Consider the following 23,111-nt stretch of genomic DNA (forward strand, 5'->3'; position numbering starts at 1 on the left):
TGGGAACATGTTTTATACATCGCCTTTGCTCCTCCCTTTGTCATTTTTTTCTGAACACTGGGTTATAAACCCCAACTGTTTCTACTTATAGGCAGCAGAATTKGTTGGATCTTATCTTTAATTGCCAGATATCCTGAAAAAAAAAAACCCAATCGGCAATGATCTGAGGACATTTTCCATTTTTCTGCTCAAGCWCTGGTCTCAAAGCCAGTTGTTTACAAAACCGTGGTATGAGGCAAATTAGGATGTCTGAAAAGAACTGATCAGAATGCTCAGATAGAACTGCTTGGAAATTTTGATTTTTGCCAAGAAGTCCTTTGTGTCCATCTTGTTCACTGCTGGCTAATTACCACCTTTGCAGACAATCTACATGGTTAGATCTCCTTGGAAACTAGCAAGGCTAGGAAAAAAATAAATCCAAGGCTCTATATTTGAACTCAGAAATCGTTTTTTTAGTGCTGAATTAAGGCCAAATCATCTCTGATGTCAACTGAGAACAGTATTTACATGAACAGCATTCTCTCAGAGGAGAGGCAAAATGTCTTTCTTAGCATCTGTCTGCTTCTTATGGACCCSCTGTGAACCTCAGAGAACATGTCCAAGGCTTCAGAAAGAGGAATATGTGTATTGGAGAGCTGGGAAAATATTTAAAAAATGCAAAAAGTGCTTCCCATGCCTTGACAGAGCCTTGTGATCCATTTCCTGCTAATTCCTGTATAACCTGGCGTCAGAGMCCTTGGAGGGTCTAACCCTGTCTGTTCAAGAGCCTTTTCTGTGTTTTAAATTGAGGGAGAGCAGGGTTGGATGGGATATTAGGAAGGAATTGTTCCCTGGGAGGGTGGGGAGGCCCTGGCACATGATTATTCCTAGAAAATAAATTTACCTTGTGCCACCACCTCACGGATGGGCCGGTCTTAAATGTTCCACTGAGTTATCTTGGTGCAGAAAAAAAAAGCAGAAACCTCCCCAACATGCAGCCTAATTTGTTTGCAAATGTTTGAGCCTTATTTCATGCACTGAAAGCTGCTCCGAAGCTGCCAATGTTATTTTTAACACCTCAGTTTTCTGTTTAATTTGAGGTTTGGATGCACGAGAAGAACGTTCACGTTCCCAGTCTATTAATTTATMAAATTCTCCCCTCCATGAGCTCAATACTTTTGTTTACTCTTCTCTCTTTAAAATGTCAGCTCCTTTATCAACTATTTCTCTAAATGAGCCTGGCTGCCTGTACCTGTCTAAAAAAGACACAAAATTCCCTTTTTAGTGCAGTGTCTTACGCAGCAGCTCTAACAAGAGCGATCTRTATTCCTGATGTCCACATCCCTGACACGCAGCTCCCTCATTTCACTTCCCCTGCACAACTCAGGAGAGATGGAAAAAGCAGAAACTCCTCTTTTTCTCTCCAGACATCTGAAGGGCTACGAAAAGCTTTGAATTATTTGTGCTCCTGCTGGGCTTTGCCAGCTCTACTAAGGATGGACGGGCTTTGCAAGCTGAATGTATCCTCTAAAATCTCAATTATTTWAAAAAAAAGTAATGCCAGTGCATTGGTGTTCTGGTGCATTCTCACTGTTCTGGTGAGACCCATGCATAATGTGGAAATGAAACATAATTTGGCAACAGCASTTTGTTTTTATGTTAAACTCTCCCTTCAGCCACCCAGAATCAAAGTTCCTTGAGGAATTTGCAAGAAATTGGATGTTGCAGTCTAGGATAGCGGGAGAGTCCAGCACTGCCAAGTGTTTCTGCTTTTTCCAAAAGGTTCCAGTTAGCCCTCAAAGGACCTTATTTTTAGAGAGGAAACTGGTGACTGGTGCATGGAAAAATCCTGGGGAATGATGGATTATTTTTAGTCAGATTAGAAAAACCTACAGGAAAACTGAAGGGCAGTCAAAAAAGTCTTTTCTACTTTTCAGCGAAGTAAGAAAAACAAGCAGAAAACCCCTACTTCACCCAAAACAGGTATTATGGAGTTTTTAATATAATCCCTCCATTTTTAGTTTATTTAATCCTTCTGAACAACTTTGCTTCCTGGAGTTGGGTAAAATATTACTGTGAAAAAAATGCAAATCTGAATTATTAAACTGTTGTTAAAAGCATTAAAATTTCAGTATTTCACAGCTAAAATACCACCTTCCTGAAAATTTGAAATTAAATGTATTTTCCCTCATAAAATATTTTGGAAAATGCCGTTGATCAAATCAAACCCAATTTACAAAAAATATTTCAGCGCTTATAATTCTTTTCTTCCCTACTTACATCCCTATAGAAAAGGATAATGGCAATTAGAGCAATTACAGCAATTTCACAGCAACTCTTTTGAGATTTTTTCCAACAAATTTATAGACCTATTTAGTTTATTATGTAGCTTAAGTGAAATAGCACAGTAAATGGTAATTTAGACACCACCAAACTGCTTTTTTTCGAGACAAAATGTTGCTATTTGTTTAACATGGAAAGATTTTTTTTATTTTGTGGTTTTAACTTTWTATCTCCACTCTTGTTGGGTCTGGCATTGCCTGGATACATCTTTWAAAAGCTTCTTATGTAGATGGGTATAAAATGAATATAAAATGGGTATAAAATTGGGTATAACATTGGGTATAAAATCCTGTGGAGCTGATGCTCATTGCAAAAGAAAATTATGAGGTTTTTCATTCAGATGAAACCAAAGCAAGAAAATATCTGGAYTGAACACAAACATATGTTTATTCAACCTTTCACTGAAAAACAAAAAGCACAAGTTGAGTCAGTTTTATTTCCTTGCACTCCAATTCCTTTGTGGACAAAGCCACAAAGCCTGACCCAAACTGAGCTGTTGTTGAAGGTGGAAGTCCCTGCRTGGAATGTGAGCATCAAGCAAATGCAGCCTAGAAAATCAAAGCCCACAAAGCAAGAGCAGAGGTTTTTTTCCTTTTGRAGATACTTCACAGGGACATGGAGTGGAATAGTGATCCAAAAAAATATTTCCCTGTAGCACTTAAGAAAAAAAAATAAATATTTCTTGTAGCTCCCACTTAGAGAGATGGATTTCTTGGCGTCCAATGGTGTGGTTAACTCAGCCTGTTTTTCGTGATGTTGGGAGGAATTCAGTGTTTGTGAGGGCTCCAAAACCTCACTGAAGATGTGAAAGAAACCAAAAATCCTCAATCCCAACCAGTTTCAGAGGTGATTCAGAGGAGGCCGGACAGAATGATGGATAAGGCTCATTTCCTCAGGAAACATTGCTAAAGTACCGCTCTGAACTCACCATTTCCAGGTTATCAAAACACCACAGCCTGGAACAAAACATTGACCCAGCTGAAATTATGGAATTTTTAAAAAATTTCTGTTCTCCAAATGTCTTTTGAAATGTCACTTGCAGCCTGATTTCTCAGTTATTTACTTCTCTGCAGTCTATAAACTGCACAAAAAGGGGAAATCATCGGCAAGAAACCAGGTCTTTGTATTTCTCTGTGACTTCCTTTGGCAGGGAAAGGGGATGAAGGTAGTGATGGCCTAATTATTTAGCTGAAAAAAACAGCAAAAATCCCAGGATCACCTGCAGAAATGGAAAAAACATGAGAGCTACTGAGATCAACTAATTGTAAGAGGGGTAATTACCTGCCCCCTGAGGTATTATTTGAGGCAACATTTGTTTTTTTGGTGAAATTTTAGGTATTTTTTTGGTATCTTAGGCCAAATGAACCAACATTCACCTCAGCCAGCAGAAATCTSTGAACATCCACCAAACCACCACCACGAGGGACAGCAGCAGCCACAGAATTGTTGTTTCCCCAGCATCCACATGAAACATTTCAGTAATTTTTCCTCTCTAGCATGTAAAAAAAATAAAATCCYGCTCTCCTGAAATACATTTCCTAGAAGCAAAAGCCATCAAAATCTTCCTTTGTCTGCAGGGAAGTTATCAAGAAAGAAATCTTCATCACCAGATTAAAAAAATTATAATTTCTGTCTGTTCCAATTTTTCCGGTCTTTTCATCCTCTTCTTTAGCTTTGTGCAACACCAATAGCAGTGAGAAAATCAATATGCCTGGGCAATGTCTGTGACCTGAGGGCAGTGAGTCTAGATGGAAAGTGARTGAGGAAAAGAATATAATTCCAAGAGGGAAGTTTCTGATAGTTTTTCATTCCTTCAAGAATTGGAGAGCAGGAGGAATCACATACCTGTACTCCAAAATTGTTCTGTTCCCTTGAAAAAAAAAAAAAAGCAATTGGCAGTTCTTCAAAACTCAAACTCTTTGTCTTTCCCAGTGGGATTTATACTTTTCTAACCTTCTGTAAGCTTAAACTGATCAGATCCAAGGTCTTTATCAATGTACAGAGTCTTTTTTTGGTAGGAAAATACCAGAAGCTCTTGTTTTTGCTCCTCAGCCTTGGACCATTGCATGCTACTGGTTTCACTCGACTGCTTCAGCATCTTGATGGGACAAAGTCCTTCCTTTCTGACCAAAAATATTCCTCTCCATCATTCCTCTGCCCTTTATTTCTGGTAGTTCATTGATCAAAGCTGTCAAAGTGTTGGTGCAGCCGTCAAGGTGGTTCCGGCCCCTGCCCAAGGAGCTCTGGGAATATTCAGAGCTGTCTCAAGGTCGTTCAGCAATGCAGGAAAATTACCTTATGTTTGGGGCAAAGTTATCTACGCAAAATAGCTCGTTTTCATTCCCAGAGTTTTCAGTTGGGAAAATTTTAATGGGGAAATGAAATCAAGATTTTAAAATACCTGCTCTGAAGCTTTTCTAGGAGCTGAAATTCTGGTAAAAGACTCATCAGACAGGAAATCTCTCTTTATTGCAGGAATCTGTGTTAAGTGCCAGGTATTTTCACTGGAGATGGCTCTGAATTAACACTGCCTCCAAGAGCTCAGGCTTCAGGTACCAAACATTGTCCATAATCCAGTTTGGGACCCTAAAGAAAGGCAGCAGATGTTGATCATCACCCGTCTCTACCCGTCTTTGCAGCTTCACCACGTGCAGCCTTTTTACCCTGCCCCATAAATGTTACCGAGCCAAGGCTCTTTGGCTTCCCCGTGAACCAAACAAAGATAAATTTAGCAAAGCAGATGTAAAAACAGCATCCTGGAGCCCTCAGTGATAAATTCTGCTGTGAAGTTGGGGAGAATCCAAGGCAAAAAACTACAAGGTCAAATGACTGCCGAAAATGGAGTTTTAAATTGGAGTTTTCGGTTTCGTTTTCCATCCTCCATAAAAAAAGGGCCAAGAATCAGGAGTGAATGGAAACGTTTGTACAGCACAGACACAAAGTGTTATTCAGGTTGATTTCTTGCAGCTGTACAGGCTTAAAAGAAATGAAAATAGTAGAACTTTGTTTTTATCAAGCTGGATTAGAGGGTAGTGATGAAGCAGGTAATGTGAAAAAAACAAAGTGTCATCCTTACAGTCCCTTTTCTAATCACAAATATATCTCATGTCACATCTTCTCAGTGAAAGCTGCTGCTGAAATAAATCTCAATCACACACATGCTCCTCCTGAAATTCGATTTGTGATTCTATGGGTGCAAATCTTGAAGAGATTTGCCAAGTCAGAGTTTACTGAACTCTCCAAGGTTCTAAAGCGAGGCAGAGCAAGGCTTCCAGCTGGGTGAACAGACAATCCTGTATTGATTTCAGACCCTAATTCCTGTTTTTTCAGGAAAAAGGATTCGTGTTCTGTGACAATGGCTGCTTACAGTGATGAGCTCGTCACAAAGGCTCCACTTTTTCTGTTAACAAGACTTTTTCTCCCCATTTCTGTTGGGGATGGCAGTGTTTTACAGCGTGGATTACCTGGCTGGGTCCATCACAGAGACAAATCCCTCTCTATTCCCAAAATTCCTGTATCCCTGTGCCCTCTGTGCTCATCCCACACGAGATTTTGCAGCGCTCTGAAACAAAAACCAGCTAGAGATGAAGCAAAGCATTCCAAAATCCTTTCTTGCYCTCCCTGACTTCTTCCACTGCCATCAAGAGGAGAAACAGAACGCCCTGAATTTGGGGTGTTGAGGCCTTCAAGGAATCCCTTTTGCTGTGCAAAGCCCCACAGCCTCACAGAGGGAGCCCGAAGAGCCACCAGGCACTGCCCAATATCCCACAGATGGATGTGGGGCCAGGGGGGCTGTGAACATGGCAGACGARGGTTGAAGAGCTCAAAAATTCCCAAAATCCAAGCTTGGACTTCAGAGTGCAAACACTTCCCTTAAAAGCTGCCCTCATCCCAGCAGGAAAATGAGGAATGCAGGCAGGAATCACTGCAGAGTCTGCTCAACACATGCAGGAAAAGCCCACGGGAGCAATATTTAGATTACAAATGATTTCTGAAATCGGGGTGTTTCCAATGAATTTGCACACAAAACGTTCACAACTGTGCTACAAGAGATAAAATGACTAAATTACAGCAAAACATCCACCAAACTTTCCAGGTCAGCTGCCATTGCAGAAAGGTCAGATATCATTTGCAATATTCTCTGTGGAAGCTCCTCATTATTTTGCAGATCATACACAACCCAAACAAGCTTCCAGTACTTAAATTGGACAAGCAGACCCTTTACATTCCTCCTTTTGCTTTGTGTTTGCGCAGCACCATGACAAAGTCTTCACAGCACCACCAAAATCCACAAAAAAAAAACCCCGCATTGTTGATGATAAAATGATTTAAAGGTTATATCAATGTCCTCAGAGGGAGAGAGCATGTCCTGCACAGCTCCTGCTTTTTTCTTGACAACGGTTTTGTGTTTTAGAGACTCCAAATAAAAATATGTGCTTGATAAAACAGGATTGTGCCTTCTCTGGAGTAGGCAACACCAGGACAACAATGTTTGTTGACTTTACTTAAAAATAAAATATTCTGAGYGTTGGCACACAACCCTGGCAGGGTAAAATTTCTGGGAAAAAAAAAACCTTTGGCATGGTTTTGAGCGGGCACACGCAATTCCCAGCTCCATTTCAGGACACAGATTATTCCTCTTTGGCAGATTGGGTGACACCAACCTGCCTGGAAAACAACTGGGCTCAGTAATCTGAGTGTGGGCTGCACAACTCCATGGATCCTTCACGCTCAATAACGGGTCTGGGCGCAATTAATTTGCTAATTTGGCCACAGCCAGGACACAAGTGAACTATTCAGGGACTTGTCTAGGAGAACTCCTTGTCATTTGCTCGGAAATTAAACAAATCRCTGAAATCTCACATGTCTTGTAGGTTTTGCCTAAGAGAGTCACTAAACAGATCCTTTGGACAAAATCCTCCTAAACTGGCCTTAAATTGGCTCATTACCTGGCTGTTTCATCCACACAAACATAATGTTTACTGGGAGAGGAGGAAGCATCCAGATATTCTTTTTTTTTTTCTTATTTTTCCTTTATTTTTCTATCCTTCTTTTTATTTTTTGAGGGGGTTTTGCTTGTTTTTGTGGTTTTGGGAGGGKTTTTTTAGTTTGTTTTTTTGGGGTTTTGTTTTTTGGGGTTTTTTTGCAGGGCAGATTAATAATAATGATATATTTTTGTCAGGAAGAAAAAGCAGAGAGAGCAAAAATAGCTCCCAAGTGAGCCTGCTGCTACTCACTCCCCTGCTCCTGGATCCGTGACAGCCGTTATGTAAYCGAAAGGAAAATCAGATGAAACAAACGGCAGAAGTTAATTGGGCTGATACCAAGTAAAAATGTAATTAGTCCAAGAGTTCTGTGGCAGAGGCTCTGACAGAATGTGGCTGCTCCTCAGCCTCTGCTGTGTGTTTAAAACTTCTTCACCGGGCATTTCCATGGGAACACACAGATCTTTGGATCGCTTATTTTGGGGGTTGTTTGCTCCCAAGGTTCAGCTCAGCCCAGGAGAGGGTGACAAACCGTGATTCTGGTCTAGAAACTTCTCCAGAAAGGAATTCATGGAGTGAATTTGGGTGAGGGAAAGAAGGAAAAGGGCATCTTAAAAAAAAAAAAAATTTGACCTTAATTTTTCATCTCAGAGATTGAGACTTGAGAAGTGACAGCACTGGGAAGAGCCTGGGGAGTTTATAAATGGCCAGATACCCTCAGGGAGAGTGAAATGTCTGCAATAAATTTTCTAATGAGGGAGACCTCRGTTTAACACTGGGTTTGGCTGCCCAAAAATGCCCCCTTCCAAAGCCAAATGAAAATCAGCTCAACTGCAACTTCTCCAGGTGAATAAAACCTGGTTCACTTTGGAATTATCAGGTCCTTGATCCCACTGTCTGTGACAGCAGCTCCTGGCTTTTACCAAACCTGTGGACATGTGACAAAAAGTGTCCCAAATCCACAAAAAGTGGTTGGAAAGCACCAGTAAAAATTTGGTGTCTGAATAAAAAGTGCTTCATTGCTCAAGTATTGCACAGGAAAATAAATACTGTGTGCAAAGCTGGGGTGGTGGGCAGCCCTGGGTGTCCCTCCACATTCCTCCTGCTGCCAGGGATAAAATCAGCTCCTAAACCCCCTCCCAGGAGAATTTCTGGTAAGAGTTGCTCAGACAGGGAGGTTTGGGACATGATTCCCTCTAACAGCAAGGCCAGGAATAAAAAATATCCTCAGAACCGACAGGACACTTACCCTCCTGGCCTCTGTGTCCATGCCAGGCTCTGACTGGGAGGGGAAAGTCAGATTATTAAACTTATTTTATTAAATTATTATTATTCATAATGGCTAAAAGGCAATTAACCCCATTGTATCAGCATTAGCAGTTCAACATGAAGCCTCAAAATCCAGAGCCTTTCTGGGCTGTTGGTGATTCTTGGAGGATCCAGAAATGAGGAGAAAGAGTCTCATTTACAGAAAAAAGGGAGCCTTTTGTGATCAGCTCATCACTGTAAGCAGTCATTATCACAGAATATGGATCCTTTTTCCTGAAAGAAACAGGAATTAGGGTCTGAAATCAATACAGGATTGTCTGTTCACTCAGCTGGAAGCCTTGCTCTGCCTTGCTTTGGAACCTTGGAGAGTTCAGTCAACTCTGACTTGGCAAATCTCTTCAAGATTYGCATCCACAGAATCACAAATCGAATTTCAGGGCAGAGCATGCATGTGATTGAGATTTATTTCAGCAGCAGCTTTCACTGAGAAGACGTGAAATGAGATATATTTGYGATTAGAAAAGGGATTGTAAGGATGACACTTTGGTTTTTCTCACATTGTTTTTTTCACATTACCTGCTTCATCACTGCCTTCTAATCCAGTGGAGAGATGAGCATAAATGTGGAGCCTTAACTTCAAATTTTGTGGCTTTGGCTCCACTGCCACTGCCAGCAGCACCTGAGACACAGCAGAAAACTGAGAGGGTGACACAGGACAGGGGGCATGGCCTTAAAACTCAGAATTGCTCTCAGATTTCCATGCCACCATCAGGTTTTGAGTCTTTCTTTGAAACAGGAGCAGGTCAGGAGAGGAGACAACCAGGCTACAGCACCTTTTTTACCCCCTGGGTCTTTGAGTCACCCCTAAAACTCTTCAGGGGTCTGTGATCTTTCTCCACAGGGGTGAGCCTGCACATCTTGGAAAAGCTGCAGGTGCTGGGAGACTCCTCACAGGATTTGCTGCACAGCAAGTGTTTCTGAGAATGAAAAATTATTTTTGAGCCACACTGACTCACCAAGAGCAGCCCCTTGTGCAGTAACCTATAAAAAATGGTGCAATATCACAGCAGGGCTGCTCTTTGGGTGGGATATTGAAAGAAATCCTTCCTGTGAGGGTGAGGAGACCCTGGAATAGAATTCCCAGAGAAGCTGTGGCTGCCCCTGGATCCCTTTGAGTGTCCAAGGCCAGGCTGGACATTGGGGCTGGGAGCAGCCTGGGACAGTGGGAGGTGTCCCTGCCATGGCAGGGGTGGAACWGGATGGGCTTTGAGGTCCCTCTCAACCCAGACCAGTCTGGGATTCTGTTTTCCGATACATCTGGGCAGAGCCAGCAGAAGCCTCTTCCCTTTGCAGCCTGGCTGAGGAATGAGAACACTTAGCTGGAAGAAAAGAATTAGGAATTCAAGAGCTGAAACTCYCACAGGAAGGAGCCCCAGGAAACAGAAGGATTTCAGTTAAAAACAACAATTACCCCAGACCTGACCATGTCCTCTATGCAAACCACATTCCATTAAGGCACTCTCCTCCCCAGCACACTCTTCTTTTTCTCTGGCACRTAACCATAATGAAGCTATTTATCTCCAAAGGCTGGGAGACTGAAAAAAAAAGTCCCATATCATTAGAGGACAAGGTGCACTCGAGTTAAAGGCCATAGGCACTGTGAATTCAAATGAAATCTGCAGTACCGTAGGTTTTACGTTGCTGGGAGAAGGACAGACAATTCCCTGTCTCATTATCGGCAGGACATTGATTTTCTGTGGAAGTGTGCTTGAATTGCTCTCCTTAGATATTACAACTTTCCTTCAGCAAGGGGAGGATCTGTTCTTTCTAAAAACCGCTGGCTTTTTTTTAAAAAAAAAAAAACCTCCCCGTACTTATTTAATACTTTCCCCACAGCAATGCAATTGATGGGAAAAAAATAGCTCGACAATAACTTGTTTTCTCCACTCACCCCCAAGTGAATCCGTTCCCCTCATTTATTTCCTCTATCTCCGTAAGATCTTTTTTGGTGCATAAGAAATTTCATTCATTAAACTGTAAAAGGAGGGAGGGAGAGGAAGGAAAATCTGCTTAAACCCATCTCGTGGAATTTAAACATGGGTGTAGATAGGACGACCTGATAAAAAATGAGAGTTTGCTTTCACTTTTATTTCTGTTTAGCAACAAAACTAGGGTGCTTGGAATCATTTAAATTTTTGGGGTGAATCTAATGGGTTAGCAGAGAACAAGAGAGTGATAACTTTGTTGATTAACAGCAATTTTGTGGCAGTCATAACACAGAAAGAAGCTGTGTGTTGATTTAGAGAAATAATAAGAGGAATAATAACTGTTCCTTGTTGGTTTTTTTCTTTTTTTTTCGTGGCAGCCAACGTCTTGGAAGAAGACTCAATGGAGCAGGACATCGAGAGCCCTGTCACTATCCACCAACCAAAGCTGCCCAAACAAGCCAGAGAGGATCTGCCAAAAAACATCAGCAAAGAATGTGCCAAGAGGAAAATCCAGAGGTACGTTCGGAAAGATGGGAAATGCAACGTCCACCACGGGAATGTCAGAGAGACTTACCGGTACTTGACTGACATCTTCACCACCCTGGTGGATCTCAAGTGGAGGTTCAACCTGTTGATCTTTGTCATGGTTTACACGGTGACCTGGCTCTTCTTCGGCATGATCTGGTGGCTCATTGCCTACATGCGAGGGGACATGGATCACATAGGGGACAGCACGTGGACCCCCTGCGTCAGCAACCTCAATGGGTTTGTCTCAGCCTTTTTATTCTCAATCGAGACAGAAACCACCATTGGGTACGGTTACCGGGTCATCACGGACAAGTGTCCCGAGGGAATTATCCTGCTTTTAGTGCAGTCTGTCCTAGGTTCTATCGTCAACGCCTTCATGGTTGGCTGCATGTTTGTGAAAATATCCCAGCCCAAGAAGAGGGCGGAAACCTTGGTTTTTTCTACAAACGCAGTCATTTCCATGCGGGACGGGAAGCTGTGTCTGATGTTCCGAGTAGGAGACCTTAGGAATTCACACATTGTAGAGGCATCAATACGAGCCAAGTTGATCAAATCCAAACAGACAAAGGAGGGGGAATTTATACCACTCAACCAGACAGATATCAACGTAGGTTATTACACAGGGGATGATCGTCTCTTTTTGGTTTCACCACTGATCATCAGCCATGAGATTAACCAGCAGAGTCCTTTCTGGGAGATTTCCAAAGCCCAGTTGCCCAAAGAGGAGCTAGAAATTGTTGTAATCCTAGAAGGAATGGTGGAGGCAACAGGTAACATTTCTTATACTTTGTATGAGGTAAATGCTTTGATTTTAGCAAGGAAAAATCAGTGGTTTTGCTTCGTTTTAAAGGAATCACTTCCACAGTCGTTGCGCTTGAAAAAGGCGTCCRTTCTCTGGTGAGCTTCAAAATTAAAAGCATGCCCAGTTTAATTGTCTGTTCCACCTTGCCTAACGGAATCAGTGTTGTTTCTGCTCTGTTTGGAAAATGGGAGAGCATTTTCTCTCATTTTCTAAATTTTTTCACAGTATGTCACCCCGTTATTTGTCATTCTATTGCAGGAGCAGCTCAACCACAGGGGTCTTGTGGGATAAAATCACTTAGGGAAAAAAACCCAAACAAACAAACAAAAAAAAAATCAATTCAAAAACCCTGTTTGGGATTAACGTGGGAGCATCACAATCCTGCTGCTTTCACTCACCTCTCTTCCACTCAGAAAAACTGCCAGCCCTGTGACATTCCAGGGCTGTTTGGTTCCAGCAGGAAGTGATGCTGCATTCGGTTCTCTCTCTTTYTATTTGCCTGCTTGTTTTGCTCGTTTTTGTTTTAACTTGTTCCACTTTAGCTCACGAAAGATCTTGTCTGATTCTGAATTTTCACTGGGGGTCCYCACAGGAGGTCACAGAGCACCAAAAGCTGGGATGTGTAAACAATGAATATCATGTCACCGGAGCCTTGTGGAGATGCTAGGGGATGTTACCTGCAATTACACAGCGGAAATGCAGAGAAAATAGTGCTTGAGGTTCACAGCAAATACACACTAAAGTGATATTTCTTCTTTACATTAAAGCCAGAAAAATAGGAGGGTATTTTGATCTATGTTTTAGAAGCTGGAGGTATTTTTTTTCCTGGTAATGACAGCATCGATGCCTGAAATAAGAAAATATAAGCAACACAATGGAATGGTGATTATAAAACGAAGATTTGGCGTGCTTGGGGGAGGAGAAAACACCGAGTACAGAAATGTAAGAATGAGAKTTGCCATTTTTCCCCACGACTGCAGCAAAACCCAGCAAAGTTTGAGCACGTGGATCCCACGGCTCCGACAGAGGCACAACCTTTCCAACCCTGACTCGTGTTTCGCAACTGGAGCTGGGAAATAAAGAGCAGTCTCTCYCTAGAACATGTGTGTGTGTTTCACACGTTCTATTATGTGATGGCAGAAGAAAACTGCATTTGTCACCATATAATAAACGTGTGAGACAAAAATGGAGTGGGGAGGGGGAAAAAAACWCTGAAAGGAACTTGGCAGGGGATTTGAAGTGGTAAATGCAAGGCTTCCAAATTTTCCAGGAAGTAGGTGGTGCTGAAGGAAAATCAAGATGAAATGTTTAGCGCTCCTGATCTGCGCAGTAGGCACCGAGATTTCAAACATCTGCATCACCTTCGAGTGAGACAATGAGGAAATTGCTGTTTGTTCCCTGAAACCATCCTGAGATTTCAGAATTGCAGCTGAAGGAACTTGACGTCCCAGAGGGGTGGGGGATATTTTCAGGTTTGCTGAACTCTGTGTTTCTCCGCAAAATGATTGGCAATTAAGGGAAGGATAAAAAATATCTCACCAAAACCACCTACAAGATGAAAAGCCACAATATTTCTGCAGTGCAGCAAATGTAGATTTGTTGGTTTAAGTCTCATCACTCTCCATGTGTAACCCCCCCTATTCCCTCACCTCATTTTCACCCCTGCACACCCCAGGGCTCTCTGGGACATCCTTTGCTGCTCTGGCCTGGCCACCTCTCCCACTCAGCCATCAATGGAGCACAAAACCCCTCAGATTGCTTGGGCTGGCAAAGTTTGAGACAAAAATCAAATCTGTTGTTATCTCAAAGCTCCCCAGTCCGTATCAAGAGAGAAACTGAACACAGTGATTCAAAAATCCACAGAAGCCATCCAGGATTAAAGAGTTTCCCCTGCACTAGATAGGAACATTTCCCATTTTAAACTGGGTTCTGTTTGTGTAGGATTTCCTGCTGAGATGTGAAGGGAGGCCACTGAATAATGTCAGAATGACCAGCATAGTTTCTAAAACGTATTTGTGCAGAAGCAACTTCTTGTTCCGTGCTTTGTCCACCTGCACTGARTTATTTTTGTTAAAGGTATAATTGGGCCAACCTTTAACCAAAAGCAGGCATTTTTCTCTTTTAATTTACAAATATTGACAAGTTACACCCTGGCAAACACTGAAAGCCAATTTAGGCTGTCAAATATTCACATTTCCTTCTTCCACCTGATGCAGAGTGAGAGCAGCAAGAACAGCTGCTCACAGCAGCAAAGTCCAACTCCTCATTCCTGCCAACAAAATCATGGAATAAAAAAAAAAAAAAAATTAAAGCTGAAGCCAAGAAATTGTGATGTCAATGTCACCATAGCAGTGTCCTCATTAAGGGTCACTTCTGGTGGATCCAAACCAGACTCGGGTCACCAGATTGTGTCATCCATCAGAAAAAACCCGCTGAATTCTGGCCAGGAAAAACAATACTTTAGCTATTTTCAGAGCTTCCCCACTCAGATAAAGCTTCAATGAGGAATAAAAATGGGAAATCATGAGAATAAACATTTGCTATTACTGTTATTAATTATTGATACTATTCTGTTCTAAGTTTTACAGAACAGGGGAGATACATTTATCATATTTTCCACCTTAAGAGTTCCAAMATCTCATTTACCAATGAAACACAGCTTTTTATGGATTGTCACATGATGTCTGCATTGTGTGTTAGGACACAAAATGAAGAATAGTGCATTTTAATWAATGACATTAAAATAATTAAGCAAACCAAATTTCAGCAGGAGGTTCAAATCAAAGACCMTCTTAGTTAGCCATGCAAGCACTGCCATCACTCCCTGAGATGCAAAAAGAAGTGGATGTATTTTATTAAGGCACACAACAAAATATTAYCCCTGGGAGAATCCCTGCACCTTCATTTCCACCATGATGATCACTTTGAGGGCAAAAATTTCTACAAGGCATTTTCCAAAAAAAACATGAAACCAATCTGACTCCTTCAAACAGCATCACCAAACACTCAAAATKAGATTGGTTTTCAAAAATGTGTGCTATGGATCCTTTGAATCTGCAATTTTCTTTATTTATTTACAATGGCATTCTAAAGTATTTCTTAGGATTCAAAAGGATAAAACTTTACCAAAGATTTCTCTCTGCTCTTCTCCTGATGCTCATCTCTCRAGGGTCAAAAAACCCCAATTTTGGGACAACACAATTGTGGTGTAAAACACATGAGGCCACCATGGAGCCACTGAGGAGCCTCCAGGAATGAGGAGCAAAAATCCAGCCAAGCTTCACTGCATCTGGAGGACACATCTGGTATTGCCACATTTTGCAGCCCCCATTTTCCAGTGTTTTAAATATAAAATAATCTACAATTAGGAMTATTTGATGATCATTTAATAGCCTCTTCCTAAGCACAGGTTTAAAAATTTTGTCTTTTTCACCCGATGGAATATATTTTCAAGGGAAATCTTATCATCATAAGCAAATTAGGAATTTTAAAACATTAAGCAGGATTTCTAAATTTATAATGCTGATAGGGAAATAGACCCATAAGAAGGAAAGGAAAGCCTTTTAAATTTGGGAGGGGAAGTGGGAAATTCAGGTATGGTACAATAGCAAGAGAAACTGAGAGAAAGAAACTCAGAGAGAGAGAAAGAGAGATTAATTTTTTTTTTTTTTTTTTGAAAAAAAAAAGGAAAAAAAAAAAAGGTGAGAAATAGGAAAATTCTAAACAAACCTTGTGAAGTTGTATCTGGCCAGTGACACTGGCAATTCCCTGTCCCTGAAAATAAATAGCTGAGAATTGAAACAGCACCAAGGAGAGAAAATGATCTGCACATTTGTAGCTGTCAGRAAAAATGAAAACAAAGCCAGACAGAGAACTTCAGGTTCTTCAGGATAGAGAACAGAGATAACTCTGCAAATAAACAGGGATAATTTTACAAATAAAAAGAGATAATTTYACTACTAAACTCAGAGTAGGGTGCATTTATAATCCTGACACAGGGCAGCCTGAGAGCAGCGTTTGCAGGAGGTTTTACAGACTGCCAGGTGTGGAAAATGTGTTTGCAAAGCAATAAAATGTTCACTTGGATGGTTATTTATGCAGCAAACRGTGCTATCGACCAGACAAACATTGTTTAAAGCTGTTCTCCTCCTCACTGCAGCCCCTTTGATTGACTGATTGATTGTGGTTTTGATTTCTCTGGGATGAATTGCMGTATTTACCCCTTATCCTTGCAAATATCTCCGTCTGATACGGATTTAAGCAGTTCCAGCCCTTCAAAAGCTCTCAGCAGACTTTGCTCTCTCTCCAATAAACCTTGCAGGGGTTAGAGTGTCTTCACTCGCATTTTTTACTGCTCTTCAAAGAAGAAATGCTTATCCTCTCCARCTGCTTCTGGAGGGGATGCGGGTGAAAGGAGGAAAAGCACCGGGATTTCTCCCCCACCCGAGTGTTCCTGYGAGACAAAGAGTGAAAGCGGATCCCATTGTGCTCAGGATGTGACCAGAGCACTTTGACTGAAATGCAGTTTGGGCAGGGTCAGGAATGAGTGGCTTCTGCTCCAAACTGGGATCATCTTCATCAGAGCACAAGGGCTCTCCAGTTCTGCCGGTTTTCCTTTCTATTTTTGGAGTATTCACATCTCCTKATGGTGGTTGCTAGACTTGGACAAGATTTAATGTCTCACACTTCCCTGGAGCTGCCAGAAATTCCTCTCACTTCTATCCCGTGCTTGCATTTTCATTTTACTGACTCTAACAAAACATTCCAATGTTATTTACTCTGACACAAAAAATTAGGGGCATTAGCATGAGTGGAGTTGTAAATGCCAGCAGGGAAAGGCATTCCCTTTTCACTGGGATGTTTCCTTCAGGAAACTTTCTCTCCAGGAAGAAAAGATTAGTTTGGCCACTGAAGAGGACTCTAAGGCTTAAAGGAGGCRATTACAATTTCACAATAGTCAAAATTAGGGAAAATAGCAGGAAATCAGGGAGCAAAACTCATTAAAACAAAAAAAAAATAGAAATGTTGGTTATTGCTATCTCAACTCAAATTTTGATGTGTCTCGCTTTCAGGAGAAAGGGATTGCAGGTTTGTTTAGCAGCTTTATTCTCTGGGTAGTGCTGCACTGTGCAATCCCATTACTGAATGTTTGATAACAGCTTTTTTGTCCATCTCTCACACATTTCTCACCAATTAATTGCTCAGCTCTTCACAGCCCCAGCAGCTGCCTCACCCCAAAATGTTCCAATAAAATACCGAGATTCAAGCAGTAACTCATCTGTTAGAAGGTAATAGCCCCAAAAACCCATGGGTTTAGGCATTACCTCACAGATTAGTTATTATCAAATAATTCTGTGCTGACCACGTATCAGACTTGCACCAGAAGAGCTTTGTTTTGCACATCCTGTCCTTGCAATTCCTCCAGAGTCTCTCTGGGCATGGAAAAAGGGCAGATTCCAGTTCTTTCCATGCTCCACTGTGGAAAATGTTCCTTCCTGAAGCAGGGGCAGGCAGAGAGGGGTGCTCTAAATCCCGTTTTTTCTCATTACCCGTGACCCTACACACGTCATCCCCTGCAGAGGGGTGGAATCCTCCAGGGCCAGAGGAATCACAGGATCCCAAAGTTTGCTTTGCACTGGCCCTGCTCCTGTTTCCCAAGCAGAAAGACACAGTGGGAAGCTGGGCTGGCACCCTCTTCATTGACCCTCCCTAAAATCCTGGGATCCCAGATGCTTAAATCCCTCTGCTCCCAGCACAGCTTCAAGCAACACTTTTCCAGCAGAAAACTTCCAGGTTTAGCTCAGAATGAAGGCACAGCAGAGGTGTTCCTGCTGAGCCTTTGGGGCTACAGACCCTGCTCAGACTCCAAGGAATGACAGGAGGGAGCAGTGCCCATGTCCCTGTATCCATATCCCAGTGCCCGTGTCCCTGTGCCCACAAAATCTGCACCTGGCRAAGCCAAGGGGGGATTCTCTGGGATTCAAGGGATACCTCAATCCAGGTCAAAGYATTCCCCAGGCAGGATGAGCTCACTGAACCTGTTCCAGCTGTTTCTCGAGCGGATCTGTGGTTCCTGAGCCCCTCGGAGCCGYRCTCGGGGTCACCRCTGYGCCTTTTCTATWCCAGAGCGCTGCCCAAGGCGACACYGCCAACTTGAGCGAGCTCAGCTTGTCCACTCACCCCCAGAACAGCACAAAAACAGGGTCTGAAACTGAAATATTCTCCTGGAAAAGGAAATGTTTTGCTGGTGTTGTTAATTTCAGATGTTCACTCTTGATCATGCAAGGTTTGTTACCTGCCCGGAGAGTGCGGCGGCGAAATCCCAGGTAGGGAACGGAGTCAGGGCAGCGTCTCACCCCTGGAATTCTGCTGGGATGAACTGATTCTTTCAYCTTGATTGCCTTGTTCCCTCAGCCTGATCTCCACATGTGAAGTTTGTCTGTGCAGCCCGTGGTTCAGAACCCTGGGAAGTGTTTTTGGCAAACTCTGGTCCCTGCCATCTTTTCTAAAAAATCTTTTCCCTTCTTCCCTCGGTGCTCATTGACTTCCAGCCATACAATATTGTTTCCTTCTGTCTCCCTGAATTGTGATGAAGGATAAATTCATTGCAATGCACTCCCTGATAGCCATCAGGCCTCTCTAGAGTTACAAATATTGACATCTGTGAGCACAAAGATTATTCACCTTCAGCAGAAAGTTTTCAGAAAATGGAACAGAGCAGCGGCTGCAAATCCAAAAGTGAACCAAAAGGCTRAAGAATGAGCAAAGTTGTGAAGAAAACATGAAATTCAAACTCAGCAGTTGGTGGATTGAAAAGAACAAGGCTGTGGGCAGCAGAAACACCCCTGGCTGCATAAAGGACATGAAAAAAAAAGACAGAAAAAAATATGAGTTTATGGGGTTTTTTTATCCTAGAAAGCAGGGGCCAGCACTGAAAACTCCCATTGTGGAACAGCTCCTGGGATTTCCAAGGCCACTGCAAAGAGTCCTCAAGGGATTTAAGGAAAAGCAAATCACCAAGAATTGCAGGGATCTCAGTGCTCTCAGTCATTCCAAGGAAAATCAAACACAAGTTTGGGGTCACTGAAGTGCCCCTGCTTGCTCAATCCCTCTCCTTCATTCCCAGAATTCCCAAGAATTAAAGGAATTCTCAATGCTCTCCAAGATTTCTTTTCTTCCTGATTTTGATGATTTTCCTTAACTGGGATTTCCATTGAATGGCATAAACCTTTAGTTTAAAAACCAGGATTTCAGTAAATACAAGATTGTTGAATATGAGATACCCCGTTCTTACAACCTAGACCAGAAAAAAAAAAAAAAAAAACAAACTTGATCTAAAGAAACATTCAAAACAAAGAAAAAAGGAAAGAGATCTCCAAAAACCACATTTTCAGTGGTTATGGGGAAGGTGTTTGAGATTTCTGAGGAATGCTGAAATTTTATTTAGAAAAATTAGTTCAGAGGGGATATTTGCCCATTTTCCATTCATTTCTCAGGAATGAACAGTGGGAAGGGTAACTCACACTCTGGGGTATTTTTTAGGCTCCCGCCAGCRGTTTGAATTTATAAAAGGATGAGCTGGACAAATAATTTTCCCTGACTGATCTGCTCAGGATTTRCCTCACACCAGGAGCAAAGGGAGGTCAGAGCAGGGGAAGGGCACAGAGCAGCCAAAATATCTCCTTGGGGACCCTCCATGGCAGAGGCCATGGCTCAAAGGGGAGCCAAATCCCCAGGGATTTGCCAGGGAATTCAGAGTGGGAAGAGGGTGATCTCAGGATGCACCCGATGTCCCAAAAGGGGACAGAAATCCCCTCCAGCCTAAATTAAAAATATATATATATATATTTTAATTTTTTTTAAGTGATTGTAAAATTCCAGCCTGGCTCCTCCTTGCCTTTCACAGCTGTGAGGAATTGAATGGTTTTGAATAATCGACAGCTCAGCTCAGAGCCTTCATTGCCTTCCTCTGTGACCACTGAAGAAATTGTGGTTTATGGGATTTTTGCATCTTTCTGCTTCTCTGGAAGGTGAGGGAGGTTGAGATGAGTGTCCAGCATGGACTGGCCATGGATTCCCAGTGTCCAGCATGGACTGGCCGTGGATTCCCAGTGCCCATGGACTGGCCATGGATTCCCAGTGTCCAGCATGGACTGGCAGTGGATTCCCTGCTCCTCTTCCCCCAGGACAGCCTCTATAATTCCAGCTGCCAGCACAATGCCAAGCTAAAAACAATGATTGAATTGTCCTTATCATCATTATTACCATCATCACCACAGCTCGGGTCTAACAAGACATTCCAGGTTTTTCCAGGGGATACCATCGAGGTTGGTAGCTTTGATCCCACATTTCTGACTGGTGCAGACCAGAGTGAGCTGGAGACAGCGAGAGGGGCATCCCCTAAAAGAGAAAAATCCATTTGACCATGGCACAGCTGCCAGGCACCACCAGAACAGAAAAGATTTGTGACTCAGCCACTCCAATTAAATTGTGCTGGCACTTTTTTTTAATCAGCCATTAGGGTTTTTTTTTTAATTTTTTTTTCCAGCCTTGCGTAAGAAGTATTAATTTATTACATTTAGATCCCCAGAGAGGGAACCCCCGCCCCCCCATTTCCATAGTTTTCCAATTCTTTTTCCATTAGTCTCCTTTTCCAGTGGGAAGACAACAAATCAGCCACTTTTTCAGATATTAAGTGCAGCAAAGAGTCTTTAACTGYCAATAGGGCCGTGGCAGGTGCCATGAAGAATGCAGAAGAGTYCAAAGCCAAAGGTTTTGAGGCAGTCAAAGGTTCCTGGCTGGCCAAAAATCTGCTCCAAAGGCAGCAGCCACGGCCCCACAGCTGTGAAGGTTGTGAGGAGGTTCTGCTTTGAATTTTAAGGGAAATGCTCTTTCCCTGCCATGAGTTAAGAGCTAAATCTCCTCTTTAACATTCTTCACTCAGGGCTTGATCACAGCTAAACTAGAATTTTAACCCCCTGCTGAATCAGTCAAGATCTGGGGTTTAAGACACAAAATATTAATTTTAACCTTGCTTGATCTGCCTTTACCATCCAAAGGGATCTAAAATACCCTTCAAGCATTCAAAAGCCATCAGTGATGGAAATTCAGGGCAGAAATATCCCACATCAATGTGGATCCAAGGTTTAATGTCCAATCTGGAGCCTGATCCAAAGCCCTCCCAACCCTGTGGAGCTGGACTCAGACTCTGGGGGGCTCTGAACCGTAAAGGACTGAACTGAGCTGTGCCTCAGAGAAGCAGCAATTAAGGCTCTAATTCAGAGTTCAATGAAAGATTAGAAGCAGATGAATGTTTATAACGTGGATAAAGCACCCAAGAAGTTTTGGTTTCACCACGCATGGGGTGACTCTGCAGCCATGGTGTGGATCCAGGTACGGTGTCCCTCCCTTGGGAGATCTGTCCTGCAGCCCGGAGTTTTCTGTTCTCTGCAGCCCCTAACCCTAAATTTAACCCTAACCCTACTGCAGGTGGATGGAAAGAGCTATCCCACCAGGACAGATCCAACAAATCCCAAATATTTCACTGCACAAACGGTCCGTGGCAAACTGACGCTGCTGCGAGCAAAAACGCTCAGTCCATGGAAATTCTCCATCCTCTGTCTCTCTTCCCCGGATTCTGAGTTCATCCCTCCTGCCACACTTTCCATCTGTCATTGGGGCTTGATCTGTCACAGAGAAAGGAGCCAAAAGCCAAAATTCCAGCAGGTTTTTGATTTGGTCCATCACAAATATCTGCCAAGGATTTCATTGGAGAGAGAACAGAACTGGAGCAGAGATCCCTGGAAACACAGATCTTAGGGCTGTTCCTCTTTCTGGCAGCCCAGAGATCACATCTCTCCTAACATTCTTTTTCATTATTCTGTGCAAATATCCCACCCAGCAGGCCAGAATAACACAGTAAAAAAAAAAAAAAAAAAAAAGTATTTCCAGGCATTCCCCTGGAATTTTTTTTTCAGGTTAAACTCTTTCACTTCTTGCTTGCGGGGTCCTGTAGACAATCTTAATATTTCACTGTCTTCTCAAGAGTCTCTGATGCTGGAATGGACCTCTGATGCTGAGGAGACACCAGTCAAGCTTCACTGATGTCCACAAAGTGACCAAAATCAGATGCAGAGAAAGTTTGAAATYTTCAGAGCATCACAGCCATGGCATGAGGAGTGTGTGTTGTGAATCTCCCAACTCCTCATTCTCCAACCAGTTCTGATTTCCAGTTTAATCAACTGGGACATGGAAACCAGTGTGAGGGGAGCTCAGAATGTGCCTGTTCCTCTGCTGGGGGCTGAAATCGCCAGGGATGCAGCAGCAGGAGCTGAGAGAKAGGGGAAATTAGAGACTGGTTTGCATCAGGAGTAAAGGGGGTTTGTGTGACTGAGGAAAGAGGTGGAAGAATTGAAGAAAAAAGGAAGAGAGGAGGGACAGATGGGATATTGGGMARGAATTGTTCCTTAGAAGRGTGGRGAAYAGAATTCCCAGAGAAGCTGTGGCTGCCCCTGGATCCCTTTGAGTGCCCAAGGCCAGGCTGGACATTGGGGCTGGGAGCAGCCTGGGACAGTGGRAGGTGTCAGGGGGRGCTCTGAGTGATCTTTTRGGTCCCTCCTAACCCAAACCATTCCATGATCCTGCAATATTTTATGGATTGCATGTCAGGTGGTCAGGTCCCTCTCTCCTCCCTCAGCACAGCCTCAGTTTCCCCCAAACACTCGGGAAGATGTGAGAACACCAAAAATGGGCAGTGCCCTGCAGGGATGCAGCTGTGGGACCCCTCAGGACTCCAGGCAGCACTGAGGCATCCAGACCCTGCCCTAGAGCAGCATCCTTCACCTCATTCCCCAAAAAAACCCGGTACAGGGATACCCCAGTGCCCTTCAGGCAGACACCTGCCAAGTGACCACAGCACAGGAAGCTTTATCTCCCCTCTTCCACTTACTGCAGGGCTGGGGAAGATAAGGAAAAATCCATTTGGAAGCAATTTCACCGAGGATGGCCATAAGTGACTTAAATGACAAAATCCACAACATACCTGTAGGTTGTTTAGAGAAAAGGAGAGGAAAACAGGRGCAGGTGTAGTGGCACAAAAATGACACTTTGAGTGCATCTGGTGCTCTGAAAGCCCAGAAAATGCAGGGTTTTTTCCTTTAATCCATGCTGGCATTTATAGAATGTGTTATAAAATCTTTATGATGAGACCCCGTGGCA

The 23,111-nt window shown here is 42.9% G+C and overlaps 1 protein-coding gene across 1 annotated transcript in view; it reads left to right on the top strand.

Annotated features, from left to right (window-relative positions):
* Window positions 1-4,070: 4,070 nt before the first annotated feature.
* Window positions 4,071-23,111, top strand: part of LOC130585463 (G protein-activated inward rectifier potassium channel 2) — a 38,020-nt gene continuing 18,979 nt past the window's right edge. Inside the window, exons 1-2 of the mRNA XM_057385964.1 lie at window positions 4,071-4,077; window positions 10,942-11,862. Coding sequence (XP_057241947.1) covers window positions 4,071-4,077; window positions 10,942-11,862 — 928 coding nt within the window. The remainder of the gene's footprint in view (window positions 4,078-10,941; window positions 11,863-23,111) is intronic.

This window comes from Malurus melanocephalus, unplaced genomic scaffold (assembly GCF_030028575.1).
Source record: "Malurus melanocephalus ecotype Western Australia unplaced genomic scaffold, MMel_1.1 scaffold_896, whole genome shotgun sequence".
In the NCBI taxonomy this organism is placed as follows: domain Eukaryota; kingdom Metazoa; phylum Chordata; class Aves; order Passeriformes; family Maluridae; genus Malurus; species Malurus melanocephalus.